The 15685-nt window shown below is 33.4% G+C and overlaps 2 protein-coding genes across 9 annotated transcripts; both read left to right on the top strand.

Moving 5' to 3' along the window:
- The first annotated feature begins 1792 nt into the window (after positions 1 to 1792).
- On the top strand, positions 1793 to 5628 carry LOC114407765 (violaxanthin de-epoxidase, chloroplastic-like). 5 transcript variants are annotated; one of them, XM_028371000.1, is made up of 7 exons: positions 1793 to 2025; positions 2252 to 2264; positions 2384 to 2607; positions 2755 to 2924; positions 3009 to 3105; positions 3202 to 3593; positions 4839 to 5628. In XM_028371000.1, the coding sequence occupies exons 1-7, from the start codon at positions 1927 to 1929 to the stop codon at positions 5338 to 5340; spliced, it is 1497 nt and encodes a 498-aa protein (XP_028226801.1). In that variant the 5' UTR covers positions 1793 to 1926; the 3' UTR covers positions 5341 to 5628. The 5 variants fall into 5 exon arrangements, with proteins under 5 accessions (XP_028226801.1, XP_028226800.1, XP_028226799.1 ...); XM_028370999.1 differs by having other exon boundaries at positions 2378 to 2607; XM_028370998.1 differs by having other exon boundaries at positions 2246 to 2264.
- Positions 5629 to 7993: 2365 nt separating this feature from the next.
- Positions 7994 to 9848, top strand: LOC114407764. 4 transcript variants are annotated; one of them, XM_028370996.1, is made up of 6 exons: positions 7994 to 8326; positions 8479 to 8526; positions 8632 to 8698; positions 8796 to 9005; positions 9285 to 9491; positions 9580 to 9848. In XM_028370996.1, the coding sequence occupies exons 3-6, from the start codon at positions 8693 to 8695 to the stop codon at positions 9619 to 9621; spliced, it is 465 nt and encodes a 154-aa protein (XP_028226797.1). In that variant the 5' UTR covers positions 7994 to 8326; positions 8479 to 8526; positions 8632 to 8692; the 3' UTR covers positions 9622 to 9848. The 4 variants fall into 4 exon arrangements, with proteins under 4 accessions (XP_028226797.1, XP_028226796.1, XP_028226795.1 ...); XM_028370995.1 differs by lacking the exon at positions 8479 to 8526 and having other exon boundaries at positions 7994 to 8430; XM_028370994.1 differs by having other exon boundaries at positions 7994 to 8526.
- The last annotated feature ends 5837 nt before the right edge of the window (positions 9849 to 15685 follow it).

Here is a 15685-nt window from a genome sequence, read left to right as displayed (position 1 = left end):
CTTATTAAAGGATAAAATTAAACGCTAATATACTAGAAAAGAGTAGGCATTGCATGAAAGAAGAGGGAAGAGAAATGGATTTGACCTTGTGGAGGATCATTGGGTGCTGGCGATACGAGTGGGGAAAACTCTGCAGGTGTTGCTAGGAATAAAAATGCAAACGAAAGGTACCAAGGTAAATGGGTTTTTATTTTCATGTCCAAACCAAAGGTCTATTACCCGCCACAGAAGTTAAATTAACCCATTGTGAAGCAGCGTAACGTTGATGGCAGAGCAACCAAATTTTTTCCGTGAGATGAGCGGAATAGAGCAGATATAGTGTCATTTTTCCTCGTGAATTCCGTTAGGGGTGTGGATATTCCCGCTTACATACTGCCCTCAGATTACAGCTTGTGTTTTATGCCTTGCTATAATCACTAAATCTTATATAAGTTATAACATTTCACATTTTTAAATGATATTCTTTTTATGCCCCTTGGCCAACTATCCATGGCTTAGATTGAATAATAGTTCTATTACACTGTTAAGTATTCAAAATGCATTTGAGTTTTTATCTTACTTTTAAAAATTAATTGTCACCTTGTTTATGTATTTTAGGGAAAGCATTTTCTTAGCTGTACAATAACATCGCAATTACCACAACAATACTGCTGTATTCATTATCACAAGCAGCTTAGTATTTCTGCCTTATCCATTTATCCTATCGTGTTTTATCATGACTTTGTTTACTATGATGCAGGTACTTCAGGTTTTTTTTTAAAAAAAAAACAGTAAATACTTTTTCTAACACACTTAAGAGAGTAAATGAACAAAATGCATCGTCAATTATAGCCCAACAAGTTATCAATGAACCAAAATTACAAAAGGAAAAAAAGGATTTAGCCATCAATAATTGTTAAATATGTTGCACTCTTGATTAGCTTTTTGTTTTAACCTTGTTTCCGTGTAATTTTCGCATATGATAAATGTTACTAATACACTCTTTAAAACACTTATTTTAATTAACACGTTCTTTGTTATTAATAGTTAAAATTTGTTGAAAATTATAAAATTATAATTGGAGATTATAAAATATGAAGTGAGAGACACAAAAATTTATAGTTTTTAATAATTTTCAGTCAAGTCAAAATAATATGTTCATTGTATTGAAAAAAAACAAAGAAATATCATGCATTTAAAAGAATGTATTAAAGATTGTTTTATTAGCATTTATCTTTCAACTTTCTTTTTGTTTTGTAAGCAACTATGTTTTGTATTTTATCATCTCAATTCTCTCTTTTGATACAAGAGGAATCAGATTTTTTGTTTCTCTCTGTTTTATTTGTCAGCATGTCATTGGTACCTATTTGATCACTAAAATCACTTTTAGTGATGATGTATGCTTCCTTCCAAAGTTTAACATTTTTTTCTATTCTCTATTATTCATATTTCTGTCTATTAAATAAGTTTAATGAAAAAAGGAAAAACTCAAAGTAAATGTGTTTAAGTATAATTCCTTTTTTCAGTTAAAAAAAAGTATAATTCCTTTTTTTTCTTTATATATCTTAGACCGAAATTCCTTACCGCCAAATTTCTGAAATTTACTAGGGTGAGTTCCTTTTTTTATCAGTAATATTTTATTGAAGAGATATACTTATAAATATAAAATCCCTTGTTTTATCAGGACAATAATAGTATTTTATTGAAGAGATATAATCATAAAATGAAAAATAAGAAAGAAGGTTTTAGTTCTGATGATTTTCATTTTTGTTTTGTACTAGTATTGTGAAGTGGGCCTTGACAGAAGGTATTGGACTTGGAAATGTTGAGTCCATTTAAAAGGAAATTGGAAGCAAGTTGAAGCGTCAACGTGTCTGCTGTGGTTGCAGTGACGGGTCTGTTTGCAGTCCACACGAACACCATCATCATTATGTTCTTATCTCACTCATGCGATGGCGACTCTTGTTTCTTCTTCTTCCTCTTCCTTTTACATTTCCTTATTCTATTTCTCATTGTACCTGCAATTGGCCTCTTCTACGTTGCAAGGCATGTTTCCCACTTTGCTCATTCTAAACCATATCTCTGCTCTTAATTACTATTATTATCATATTAGCATACTATATATAATCTAAATTTTGGAACTTGACTAATAAAAACAAGTGGGTATGCAATATCCTAGGACAATTATATTTTCCTTTTATGTTAGATTTTTTAACATACCATTCTAAATGATATGCAGTTGATCTTGCTGATTTGTTTTTGACAGTATCAGGTTACATTTGGAGGTGAGGACATACATATACATATATTATTATTATTATTGTTACTATTATTATTAGGTTATATGTATATATGGCAATGTGGGGTGGACACTCAATGTTGTTAACCAATGGGGAAGGCACAGGCACTCCCAATGTACGTATAAAAGCAGGCCTTACGGTTAGAGGTGATTTAAGGTTTCACAGAACAGCAGGGTTTAAATATGGTCCTAGTGTGGTAGTGCTCAAAGTTTTTTCCACCGCCAAAAGGCCAACACGCTTGCGCTTGATAAGACCTTATTGCAGTTTGAGGGGACAACACAACCAAGGGAAAGGATATTCTTCTCTCACTTCTACACAAAAACCACGGGTAAGCAACTGCTGCTTAGTTTATCCTACTTCATTGTTCATGCAATCATGCTTACCCCTTGTGTGAAAATGCAAATTTTTTTCCTAAGATGACACCTTTATATCCAATGTCCATCTTCTGAGTTTACTTTACACCTTGTTTGGATAGCAACTGATGTTGAAATTCGAGGCAGATCGAATGCTTGTTTTTCTCAAAGATTGGAGTAATATACGCATCACGGCAGTAGCTGCCATATTGGTATCCATTTTAATGATCATTCCACCAGCTGATGCTGTTGATGCTCTCAAAACTTGTGCTTGCTTGTTGAAGGATTGCAGGTATGCCATCTTTCTTTATCTTGTCCTTGTTCTGCCATGACAACATATTATGGCCTCCAATTTCATACTCTTTTGTCCATGCAGGATAGAACTAGCTAAGTGTCTTTCAAACCCATCTTGTGCGGCCAATATCGCTTGTCTTCAAACTTGCAACAATAGACCTGATGAAACCGAATGCCAAGTTAGTCTTATGCTTTACATCAATTTCATGCCCGCACCATTATTCATGTCTCCAAACCCTGCTTATGAAGCTCCTTTTTCTTCTTAACTTTTTCAGATTAAGTGTGGGGACCTGTTCGAAAATAGTGTGGTTGATGAATTCAATGAGTGTGCAGTCTCACGGAAGAAATGTGTACCTAAGAAGTCTGATGTGGGAGAATTTCCTGCTCCAAATCCTGATGTCCTTGTTAATAGCTTTAACATTGCTGATTTCAGTGGCAAGTGGTTCATCACTAGTGGCTTGAATCCTACCTTCGATACCTTTGACTGCCAATTACATGAATTTCACACAGAATCCAACAAACTTGTGGGTAATTTGTCATGGAGAATACGGACTCCAGATGCTGGATTTATTACTAGGTCTGCTGAGCAGAGATTTGTACAAGATCCTTCCTATCCTGGGATCCTTTACAATCATGACAATGAGTACCTTCACTATCAAGATGACTGGTAATTTCTTACTCGTAAGCTCTCTTTTCAATTGCAACTACATTGGCGTGAGGGTTGTGCTAGAGCCAAAATAAAACTAGCTTCCTACTTACTTGTAGAGTAAAGTTGTAGTGTAATTAAGGCACAGACCAAATCGAGTTTCTTAATTAAGTTAGGAGAGTTAGAAAAGGGTATTTTGATCATTATCAGGAGATAAAAAAATCAGCAAACTTGAATAAAATGTTATTGGTTTGAAGCTCAACTTAAGAAATTCACACACATGGTAGGATTCATCACAAATCACTATACTGATTCTAGATCCAATCACTGTTAATGGTTTAATTGTCTACTGGAAAACACCCTCTGATTCAGTCAATGAATGACAACACCAATGTTAAGGTCCAGTTGATTCCAATTTAATCAGACCACAAATTCGTTAGTCTAGCCTCTAAACAAAATTCTGAAATAAATTTCAAAATTTAATCTGATTTAGTTCAGGCATAATCATGCTTGTAAACAGATTTGTAAAAGAAGGGGAAGTTTGAATCCAAAATAGAATTGAGAACAAGTCTCAGAATCCACATCATTAGCTTCCTATAACAATCACCAATGGAGAAACTAAAAATGCATAAAACGCAAACAAGGAGGGAAAACCTCGAATCTGAAAGGTCACAACTACACAAATGATCCAAGTCTATTTTCACATTATGTTTTTCCTCGTTTATAACTAATTCTTTCCTAATCCCAAGATTACCCTTATCCCAACTATTAGCCCATGGAGTAAGCTTTTCGACGATATCTCATTTACCTAATTTGGGCTTAAATTAAATGATATACGCTCAAAGACAAAAAGATATGTCATGCATGCATGCCCAATACCTCTGGTCTAACTCTAGCTGAATTTTAACACTGAAATGCCCGAATTGGTCCTTTTTACAAAGTTTGTAGATCTCTTTATTAACTTTACTAGCACATAAAGAACATCATAATTAGAGATTTATAGCTTAAGTTATGACCAAAATGCTTTTGGCCCAATAATTCAAATTAGTGGTAGGACTAATCAATCAAGACCAAAACCTCATAAACAAGGTAGTTAAATGTTACTTTCCAAGATCAGAAAAAGAATACAACATGTTGTTCCTTTTACGTGTGCCTACATTAAATCATTTCACATTTGCAATATATTTGGATTCAAGAGTCTTATGTTAACATTAGAAGACTTGCAAACAATGATACATACATATATATATATATATATATATGTAGGTATATTTTATCATCCAAGATTGAGAATAAGCCAGATGACTACGTATTTGTATACTACCGAGGCAGAAATGATGCATGGGATGGTTATGGAGGTGCTGTTATATACACAAGAAGTGCAGTTTTGCCTGAATCTATAGTTCCTGAACTTGAAAAAGCAGCTAAGAGTGTGGGAAGAGACTTTAGCACGTTCATCAGGACAGATAACACATGCGGGCCAGAGCCTTCCCTGGTGGAAAGGCTGGAGAAAAAGGTAGAGGAAGGAGAAGAGACCATTGTAAGGGAAGTTGAACAGTTAGAAGAAGAGGTGGAGAAGGTGGGGAAAACGGAGGCCACCTTGTTTCAGAAATTGGCAGAAGGGTTCAAAGTATTCCAAGAAGATGAGGAGAATTTCTTAAGAGGGTTATCAAAAGAAGAAATGGAGATTCTTGATGGGCTCAAAATGGAAGCCGGTGAAGTAGAAAAGCTCTTTGGACGTGCCTTGCCGATAAGGAAACTAAGATAAGCCTGAGAACCATGTCCAAGATAACTTGACATCATAATCTTTTTGATCATCTTAAATTTATCTTTGCTTTTATTCATTGACTATATATATTGCATGGCTTTAGAAATCTTTCCTCCCTAATCATTGCTTTTATGCTGACATACTAATGATTATTCAAATATTACGTAACAGCTTTTATCAATTGTTGTATATATATTCAGAGTATTGTATTTGCATAGGTTTAGATGCCTGTGCTCTTTTTCAGTTGAAAATATTTGGATTGGGAATTCCGACATGAGGAATGCTGTATTCTACCAGTGTTCTTCTTCAACTACTAATGCATAACCAACAATCATATTAATCATTGAAATAAAGCATTCACTAATTTTTATCAGTATGGTGTTTTATAATAAAAAAAAGAAGAGTTATTCATACAACAGTTCAATAATTTATACAAACATTTTACCTTTATCTTTTCTCTCGTCACATCATTTATTACATCTCATATTTTTCTCTCTTTTCTCTATTTATCACTCAATTGTAAGTACAATTTGTTGCTCAATTTATCATATAATTTATTGTACAAATAATATTTCTCTGTAGAAGCATAGTAAAACTTTTCTTTTTAGAATGACTTGTGATGCGGTAGATGAGACATCAGTTTTCTCCATTTTCTTTTCTGGTAATATGCTACGTGTCTGAGTTCATTTTTCTGGAAGAAGTAAAATATTGTTGACAGTACATATGAATTTATAGAAATGCATGGGTTGTTCAACTCCGTAACACATGGACCACAAAGGAAGAGTCAATCCAAAGCAATTGTCATGGGCCTAAACTCCAAATTATCCTAGTTAGAGCCAGTCAGTGTCAAACAATGGATAGGAATTAGGATGGTGGAGTGGAGCTTTAACAAAAGAAAGGGATAATATCAATATGGTAGAGGCCCTCAAATTTCCATTGTCCCTGAAGCCAAGTCATCAATTATTTCTATAAATGTAAAAAAATGGAAAATTAGATAGTATTTGCACATATAAAATACTTTTAGAATTGAACAATCAATACGGTTATAAAAGTGAAAAGTAACTATTTTAAGTTAATATGCAATAACCAATCTTTTATTATAAATGAAAGACAACATTTTTCAATCAGATGCCATTTTTTAAATCAAAGAGAGAGCAGAACAATTTCAACCAGCAAGAAACGTGAGAGGTGAACTTAAGTGCCTGTCGGGTGTTTAAGATATAATGCATTTTCCTTTTCGGATGATTAGATATTTAATGCATTTTAAACGGTGGGACAAATCTTTCGTTGCAATTAATGAATTTGGTAGTATGTGAATCTGACAATGCCATAATTTAACTGCCCGATGAATTACTGTGAGAACATCCAATTCCATGAAATACGCATGCATAGAGGGAGAGATGATCACGTGGGGCAAGTGATTGGTGGAATGATACGAGTTTTATTTTCAACTTGTGGATGAAAAATTAATGAGATAAGAGAGGGGGACATAAGTGTCGTATTATGGAAGGAAACAAGCAGATTTTGGCGTGTCATGTCATGCGGAGGAAATGCGCGTTCGTGTTGACACTTGTTTTCAAAGAGAGCCCCACTTACTCTACTATATCTTCATGGTGAAATACTTATAATTGAATAGCATTGGCATAGTTAGCGATTTTTTACGATTAACAAATAAGAATAAAAGAAAGTGTGAGATGAAATATGTTTGACAATGGCTAATTGGCTATATCCGCACGAACCCAGTTGCAGCCACAACTTTTGTGTTGGCGATGGTGTATTGGGTAGTATGGATGTATCGGTATTAAGCAAAAATGATTATTAATTTATCAAATCTAATTAAGACACGCGTTTAAACTAATTGAGAATTTTAAAACATAGTATATTTTTTATTAAAAAATAATATTAATCTGAATTACGTGTTTATATTAAAATACGTATATTTTTGTTTATTAAAAGGTGTAGAAAGTAGTTCTAAGTTGAAAATAAATAGGGATTAAGTCAAACATGGGATAACAAGCCACCACGAGTTTGGATATTACCGAAATCGTGGTAGATACATGAATTTTCTGAAGCATCCATATTATTTTCGGCGATTCCCTTCCACAGTCCACACCTTGCGTTGTACTCTTCTTCAAATCTCTTTCCGTTACAGCTCCATGTTTGACAATAATCCTCAAATCCTATCCTATATATTTTTTTATTTCTCTTTATTATTGTATTAAAAAAAATATACAAATATAATTTCTCATATCAACCGGTTTGATTTTTCGAGAATTAAAAATAATTGAAACAAATATTAATACTGTTGTTGTAAATCGAGTGGGGAGTAAATAACCGTTAATTCGTTCCCAACCTATTAGCGTCGTGTTTGACTCATTACTGAGTCGGTTTGACTATGGTTTCTTTCTGCAAACCTTGTCTCACGACATCCGTTTTCTTGGGCGAATTGTACACTAGTATATGCTATTGACTATTGGGCAATTTTAATTGTTTCTTCTTTTTCTTTATTATTATGATAGCCTCTAAACTAAAAACGCATCGATAAGTTATTTTTTAATTTAATAATAAGAAAAGGAACATGGGCATTGGCATGGGTAAATAAAACAAAAGCGTGAGATCCGGCATGGAGAAAAGAAATATAGGACGGAAGGACTTGCATAGAAAAAGTTTGGCGACTTTCTTTGCGAGTTTAGCGCAGAGAGAGGGGTGGGGGGCCTAAGGCTAAGGGCATTCCTATTATGGCTTTATAAAGGCAAAGAGAGTCAACAGTGACAGTTTAGGCATTGAAATTCTAAGCTTTTTCAGAATCGGGGTCATACTCGCCAACAGTAACACCCACCTACCTGTCAGCAACAGTCACTCGTTTACTAAATTCCCCATCCAGATCATAACCCGAATAGTCCCTATCCCCTCTATTCCCTTCCTTAATTTCCCACATTCCTCATTCAACCACCAATTTCATTTTATTTCCCTACCTCGATGCCTTGTAAGGCCAGAGAGCAGGCCCCGTTTTTGTGTTTATGTTTCCCGACAAGTTATTAATTAATTTCTATAGAATAGATAGCCTTTTCATCATAACAAGTAAAAAAGGTTTTTTAAGTTTTAACCCCTCTTCGCTTTGCCTTTTTCACTTTTCAGATCCTTTTGCTCTAAATTCTGAGCAGAGAATTTATATCCCTGTCTGAGGTTAATCTTTTTTTTTTTTTTTTTATCGGGAATCCCCTCCCTCCCTGCCTACGGATCGTGTCATTACATTCCTTTAAAGTTCAAACCCCACCTCTTTTCTTGTAGGACACAACAACAAGAGCAAGAAGAAGAACCTGTTTTTGTGGGTCTATTTCAGCTGCCACTTATGGATGTAAGCCTCCCTTTCCCCTTTTTCGTTTTTTAGATCTGTAATCATTACAAGCCTTCTTTAATTAATTACGTGTTATGAATATTTCATTTAATTTCAGAGGAGCGGGCAAATACCAGCGTTTGGGAATTGGGATTACGCAAACGAGTTGCCAATCACTCAGTACTTCGAGAGTGCGAGACAAGCTGGTTTAGTTCGTTACAGTTCCTCCTCCGGCGAAAGTGACCCTTACGTGCGTGCAGACCGTGACCTTTACGCCGTTGATTTTAAGAAACCCATTCGCAACATCCCACCTTCTACTCTGAAAAAGGTCTAGCTCCTTAACTTAATTTTTCTTTTCTTCTAATTCCTACCGTCCAATCCTTAATTGAAACTGGTGTTATTATTGCATTATACAATAATAATCAAGTAAAAGTTGGCATTTTGTTTCTCTTGTGGTACGGTGACCTGCGGTGGTGGTGGTGGAGACAGGACGTGAAAGCTGAAAGCACATGTGTGATTTAATTCTTACGTTTACGTTTTATATTTTATTATTCCTGGGCAACGAAAACACAAGGGTAAATTAAAATTTGTTGATTTGTGAGTGCAGGCGACGAGGAACAGGGTGGTTAAGGAAAGGGAAAAGGAGAATGTGAAGATGAATATGAGAAAACAGGGGAAAGTGTGCGACGTGACGGAACAGGCAAGGAAGCCAGTGGCAGCGATGCATCTAGACGACGCCGTTCCGCGACTTCCCAAACCTGTTGACGAAGATCTCTATAAGATCCCACCAGAGCTACTTGGCACAACTAAGCGGGTTGGCTTCCTCACCAAACACTTTCCATTTCTTTTTTAGTGGTTTCTGTCATTCAATCTCACATTTGACTTTGTGGCATGCGATGCAGAAGAAGAAAATGCTGGGTTTCATTTCCAAGTGTCTCTCATGAGCCTAGTCTCCAAGGACTTTTTCTGAGTAGCTATGTAGTGCTGGTTTTTGCTGCACCCCGATGCTAATTTCACTCTTTTTTATAAAAATATAATGTATGTTAAGAATGAATGTAGTAATTGTCTTATAATTTAATGGCTTTCGTCTCGGTTCATTTATTATTTTGATTTTGTCGGTGCCTGCATTTATTGTTATCTTTGAATTGAATATTTGTTTCTATTGTGCCCATATGCATCTGATGTCATACTAATTCTTAGTCACGGTGAAGTTCCTCCTAATAACTCCTCGTGTTTGCTTTTATTTACTACAAAGCTTGTTTGGGTCCGCGTCTATGTTTGTACAATTAAGCTTAAATAAAATATTCATGTTTGGATTTTTTATTTTAAAAGTTAACACAATAAAATTTAGTATAAAATTTCTGATGTAATACGGAAGTTATCTAAAATTGATTTATCTCAAGATTGACTTTAAATTTAAAATTTAATTTCTTAATGTAAAATTAAACATAAATATTTACTTCAAAATTATCTGATATTTTAACATAATTGTGAATAATTTAACATGAAGTTAAATACGCATGAAATTGGTCAAGATCATGGCTATTGTGATGATTTCAAATGTAATAACTTCTCCTTGAAAGCAGCTTCCGTAAGTGACATTCTAATAGTATTATTTTAATCACTAGACATTCAAATAAGTAGAGATGAGTATATGGACATTTCATCTATAGGTTGGTCCATTTAACTCACGGTACACGTACACATGGGCCAAAATCAGATATTATCAAACCACAAAAAATTTGGTTTTTCTAGATAATAAAGAAAAAGGCTGTATTTGGATTTTTATTCTTTAAAAAGTCTGTTTTATTTTTATGAGCTGCATTTGTTTAGTTTTTCTTTTCCCTAAACAAAACAAACTCAGATGTCTTATCTTAATGAAAAAATGACTTTTCTTTCTTCACTTCTACCAATACACAATTATGAATAAATTACACAACAGATTCATAATTCTATCTCAAATGAACTAGTGGATAAGATTTAATTTTTGCGCACTGAAAGCAAGATTTGGTTACAATTTATTCAGGATATTATATTATGCTTAATGCAGAAGAAAATGCTGTGTTTTGTTTCAAAGTGTCTGGAACCTGTTGCTTGCGTTTGGTTAGACAGGTGCTATATGTTGGAATTTAGTCTCCAGATACCATCATTTCAAGTAACTTTCTGAGAGGGAAAGGAAAGGACTGCCCATGTCTTTATTATTTATTAATGTAAGACTTATTTTAATGGCTTTAGTCTATCTCCTTCAATCATTCTAGTCGGTGAAAGCATTTATTTGTATTGAATGATTATTTGTTGGTAGAGTATTATTATGTTTATGTGGTGACCCTATACGTCTATGTGTCTGATCTAATGTCATACTCATGACATTGTCTGACAGTGAAATTAATAATAACATAGTTTATGTCTTGAAAATATTAGCCATTTATTGATAAATTTCAGTAAGTTATATTAGTAATATTTTCAACAAAAAAAATTATTTTGTATTCTTTAATCGATATCTTTAAAGTACTGATTAATTTTTATCTAAAAAATGCTTAGAACTTCTTCAAAAAAAATGCTTAAAGTAGTATCCTTCAAATAGCATAAGCAGAAGATTCATCCAATTTAATTTATAATATGCTTTTACACATAATTTATTACATTTTAGTAATATATACACTTTATATGTATATTTTTAAGAAAAATTTACTCTCGATTGGGCCGATAGTAAAAAACTGGCATTGCCCAACGAGTCAATCCAATCGGAATTCCCACAACTAACTAGTTCAAGCCCTACCGCAAATCTTCAGTCTTCCAATAGTTTGCACCTGCACTAGAGTCACATTTTCAAAGTTCAAATAGAATGAACACTAATAGCGAATTCATATTCAAATTGTTAATTTATTATAAATAATAACGTGCAGCAAAGTATATATTAAACACTACTAAATTTTTAAAATATATATATTAAAATAACGTTTAATTGATATTTAGATTCTTATAATTGGTCACACTTTACAATTTTCTTACTTATAGAAAATATTCTAAGTTCTAGTACATATACATGCAATTAAGTTAAATATTGGTCCTTATTGTTAACACAATTACTAACATGGCTGATGGTGTGTTGCATGTTAAACCGCTAAAGATATTGCTGGCATTTAAAATCTCTACAAAATTTTCTAGCAGAGATATAAGAATGTCAGAGATTTCTTCCGCAACAAAAGAAAAAAAAAGTGAGAAACAAAGATTTGCTTGAGATATTGCATTCTTTGTCATCTTTACATTTGATTAGAGTGATAAAACTCTTCCGGTAGCCAAAGTAACAAGGTGAAAATGATAAAAGGGAAGAAAACAAAAAATTGCGCTAGTAAAATTTCATGAAAGACTAGAAATTTTCCAAACAAACCATCACGTTTCATGTATTTTTTTTTTCGTGTTATAAGACTTTTTTAATTTATATTCTTTAAGAAAAATAATTATCATATTAAATTTTTCGATTATTTATACTATCATTCTAAAATTATATTTTATTTTCTTTATTCACTTACTTGTTTCTTATTAATGTTTGAAAAAAAATAATTAAATAAAAATATATAAAAAAAATTAATGTATTTAAAAATTAAAAAATAATCTTCTAAAAAAGAAGAAATAAATTTTCGAAAAAAATCTTATATCAGAAACGACGGATGAAGTATAAGTTTTCCATATCAGTTGTTACATCAAATGTATCTGGGTCAAGGAATAGCTATTATAATCCACTCATCAACTAAATTATCCTAAAACATGATATTGTCCATCCAAATCAATTGCGATCCCATAATGCCAAAAATGAAGAAAGTCTCTTTCAACAATTCAATAAACTATCTACATATATACACATTAACTTAAAACATCCCATAGGCAGTTAATATGCAATAGATCTGGACAGATCGTGGTTTCTCTTAATTTTCGGTCAGAAGAAATTTCTAATGGTTTAACACCTGCCAGAATTTTACAATGATTTTACACCACGAGAAAAAAAATATTCAAGTAGTGTTAACAATAGCCATGCCAGCCACGCTAGTAAAGATAAGGACAAAAGCTTAATGTATTGCATGTATGGAGACTAAAATTTACAATTTTTTCATACAAGAAAGAAAATCGTAAAGCAAGGAGAAGTGTAAGAACAGAAATATCAGTTAAATCTTAAAATAATCTATTTTATTTTATTTTTTTAAATTGAGCCTCTTATCAAAATCACTTAACATTTTGTAATCAATATCATGAGAATAAAAAAATTTCATGTTTGGTAGAAGAAAATAAAAACATTTCTTAATTATTAAAAATTCTTAACAATGTTAATTTGTAAATAATAAGAATAAAACTTTAAATAATAACTATAAAATTACCATATTTTCTCATATACTGAGTAACATAGACATATTATTTTAATAAAATTGAATAATAATCAAACATATTTTATGATTTTTTTATTAAAACATCCATTAAAAATGAAAGATTTATGATACTAAAGTCCCGTTTAAGGGTGTCTTGCCGCTATAATGATCTTATCCAATTAAGGGGGATTATCTCTAGCAAAATAGCATAAAAATATCCTGTTTATAGGTTACATTTAATTGCTTATACCTCGTTTAAAAATAACTATTTTCTCCCTCTTCTAAAGAAGGAAGAAGAGATGAATCCTTCCAAAAGGTTTCGATCACATGACAAGCCTTGCTGTGTTGCTCCACACTTTGAAATATTCTTGCATAAGTTTGTAATACATTACACTCCACAGAAACCTCATCCTCCGCATGCCATAAGTCTGCTTTGTATCTGGCATTCAGTTACATTCCTTAACTTAAAAGGTGTTTAAGTTCAGAGCCTGATGCTGATATGATGCACAGAGAACAGAAGTAAAATGTAAATCAGTAAATGTGTTAATACATAAAATAAAATTTCTTCCTTTTTTTAAAATTTTTTTTCCTCTATAGTTATTGGAGACCTGAATTTGAAAGTGACATGCTTCAGCTCGTTTCTCAAAGAAGATGCATGTTGCAAAACTTTACGTAGGAACAAATTAAGACATATAGGAGGAAAGCAACTACCTCAAATAAAGTGCTAGACACAATTGGTTTAGTTAGGAGAAATAAGGGGAGAAACCCGTGTTGGAGAAGGGGAGCACGTGCAAAGGGTTCAGTGGCATTTGAGAGCCAAGAGACTTGCACGTGCCCTGCTTCTCCAACAAGGAGCTTCTCAACCATTAGTAAGTACCTTGAGCTGCTTCATGAGAACGGTAATGAAAGTTCAAGTTGAACTACACCAAGGGAAAAGGCTCATATTTATAGGTGCAACTTTAGAGAGAGAGAAAATTAGATTTATCTAAGGACATTGGCATGAACAATGAGTGAAATTCAGGTCTTCCTCTGCAGAAAATTAAATAAATAAACAAATAAAACTCTGCCATACCACCATACCATCATGCCAGTACACAAAGGTAGCTATATTGAAGGAAACCCAACTAGAGTGTTGTCTGCTTTAATTTCGTTAAAAAAAACAAAAGTAAACTGCAAATTCTCCTCCTAAAATTCAGCACAGACAAATTATTATTTTTATTTCATATAATATAAAAACTCAACCTTATTTCCAACGTCCTAACTATAAAATATAAATGAAGCTAACAATAGTTTGCACTTTGACCCTTAAGGAGTACTGTGTAACAAAGCCAACAAGTCCTTTATTCATGTTCACTGCAGCAAGGAGACAAGCTTTTCCTTGTACTAAATCAAATTCCAGCCTTTGGATCAAGAATTCTGGGCCCCACATGCATTCTTGGTTCATGAAGAGAATTGGAAGGTGCAAGTGCAAGCCAAGGAGAGGGAGAAGAATAATGTATGAGTGCACGTAGGCTTTGAGTGTTGAGTGCAAGTTTTTGATTTTGGCATGTGCATGTGCGATCCCTGTGTGTGTGTGTGTGTGTGCTTGTGTTGTGGGAGTTTTAGAGAAAGTTGGGAGGCTCCCTAGGTAGATATCATTCCCTATTTGTCATAGGTCCTTACCTTTTCCCCCAAAGTTTTTGGTGTAACAGAGGGTAGACTACAAGAATTTCAAAGGCAGCATTAATACCCGGGACCAGAAAAAAGTAAACAATGAATTGTGAAGGACACAAAACTTCCACACCAGGGCAAACTTGGTTACTCGGCAAGCACAACCGCAGTTTACTCTAAAAACAATATAGAGCATGTTTGGAAATTCATTGTAAAATTACATTTGATGCAAAGTCATTTTGCCAACCCTTACTTTTATGTTTATTTTATTTTTATACGTGAAATTTATATTTGAACGTGTACCACAACATTTTACACTGCAAACCAAAAATGCACATATTTACATAATTATACTAGTATAGAGTATATACATTTGCATATCGCTTGTCTGGGGTTAATATTAATCAAATTCAAAGCTCATTATTCTTTGTAATGCACTTATGACTCACCCTTAATGCATAATTATTTATTTATGACCAAACTCTGTTCAGAGCAGATTGCAAAGTCTAGTCCACAGCATGCGGGAATCTGTGCCGTCAGACATTGGGGTAAATATTAGTGAGTTTCAACTTTCAACATAGGTCACGTTGCGGCCATCATTTCGATTTGGTGAATCGTCCACTGCCATATAAGTTGAAATGTGCGCAAAGGTTAAAAAACAAAGTGCAATGGTGTTTGCCTTGCCTGTCACAGTGGATACCAAATTTTTCATAAGGGCTTACGTCTGATGCATTAAAGAGTTGGATGAGGTCAATGTAAGGAAAGAGTATATCTTTGGTGTCATTTAAAAGATGGCTTGGAACTGTTATCACTTTCATATTGCCATGCTCTCTATCTTGTGCAAGAAAAGCATAGATTCTTGAGTTGATGAGATCACTGTCAAATCTAAGGACTTCAATATTGGCGTGTGCATCTTACATTTGGTATGCAATAAAAGCTTTATTTGGTCATACTCTCTTATTAATCAAACACATATCATGTGAGACTCAACCATGCT

The sequence above is a fragment of the Glycine soja genome, chromosome 3 (genome assembly GCF_004193775.1).
Source record: "Glycine soja cultivar W05 chromosome 3, ASM419377v2, whole genome shotgun sequence".
In the NCBI taxonomy this organism is placed as follows: Eukaryota; Viridiplantae; Streptophyta; class Magnoliopsida; order Fabales; family Fabaceae; genus Glycine; species Glycine soja.
This window is presented reverse-complemented; position numbering and strand designations above follow the sequence as displayed.

Coding starts and splice junctions, on each gene's coding strand:
- LOC114407765 (XM_028370997.1), top strand. CDS start 1,927: ATGCGATGGCGACTCTTGTTTCTTCTTCTTCCTCTTCCTTTTACATTT. Junction 2,608..2,754: donor CTTCTACACAAAAACCACGG/GTAAGCAACTGC, acceptor TTGTTTGGATAG/CAACTGATGTTGAAATTCGA. Junction 3,106..3,201: donor CTGATGAAACCGAATGCCAA/GTTAGTCTTATG, acceptor TAACTTTTTCAG/ATTAAGTGTGGGGACCTGTT.
- LOC114407764 (XM_028370996.1), top strand. Junction 9,006..9,284: donor CACCTTCTACTCTGAAAAAG/GTCTAGCTCCTT, acceptor TTGTGAGTGCAG/GCGACGAGGAACAGGGTGGT. Junction 9,492..9,579: donor TACTTGGCACAACTAAGCGG/GTTGGCTTCCTC, acceptor CATGCGATGCAG/AAGAAGAAAATGCTGGGTTT.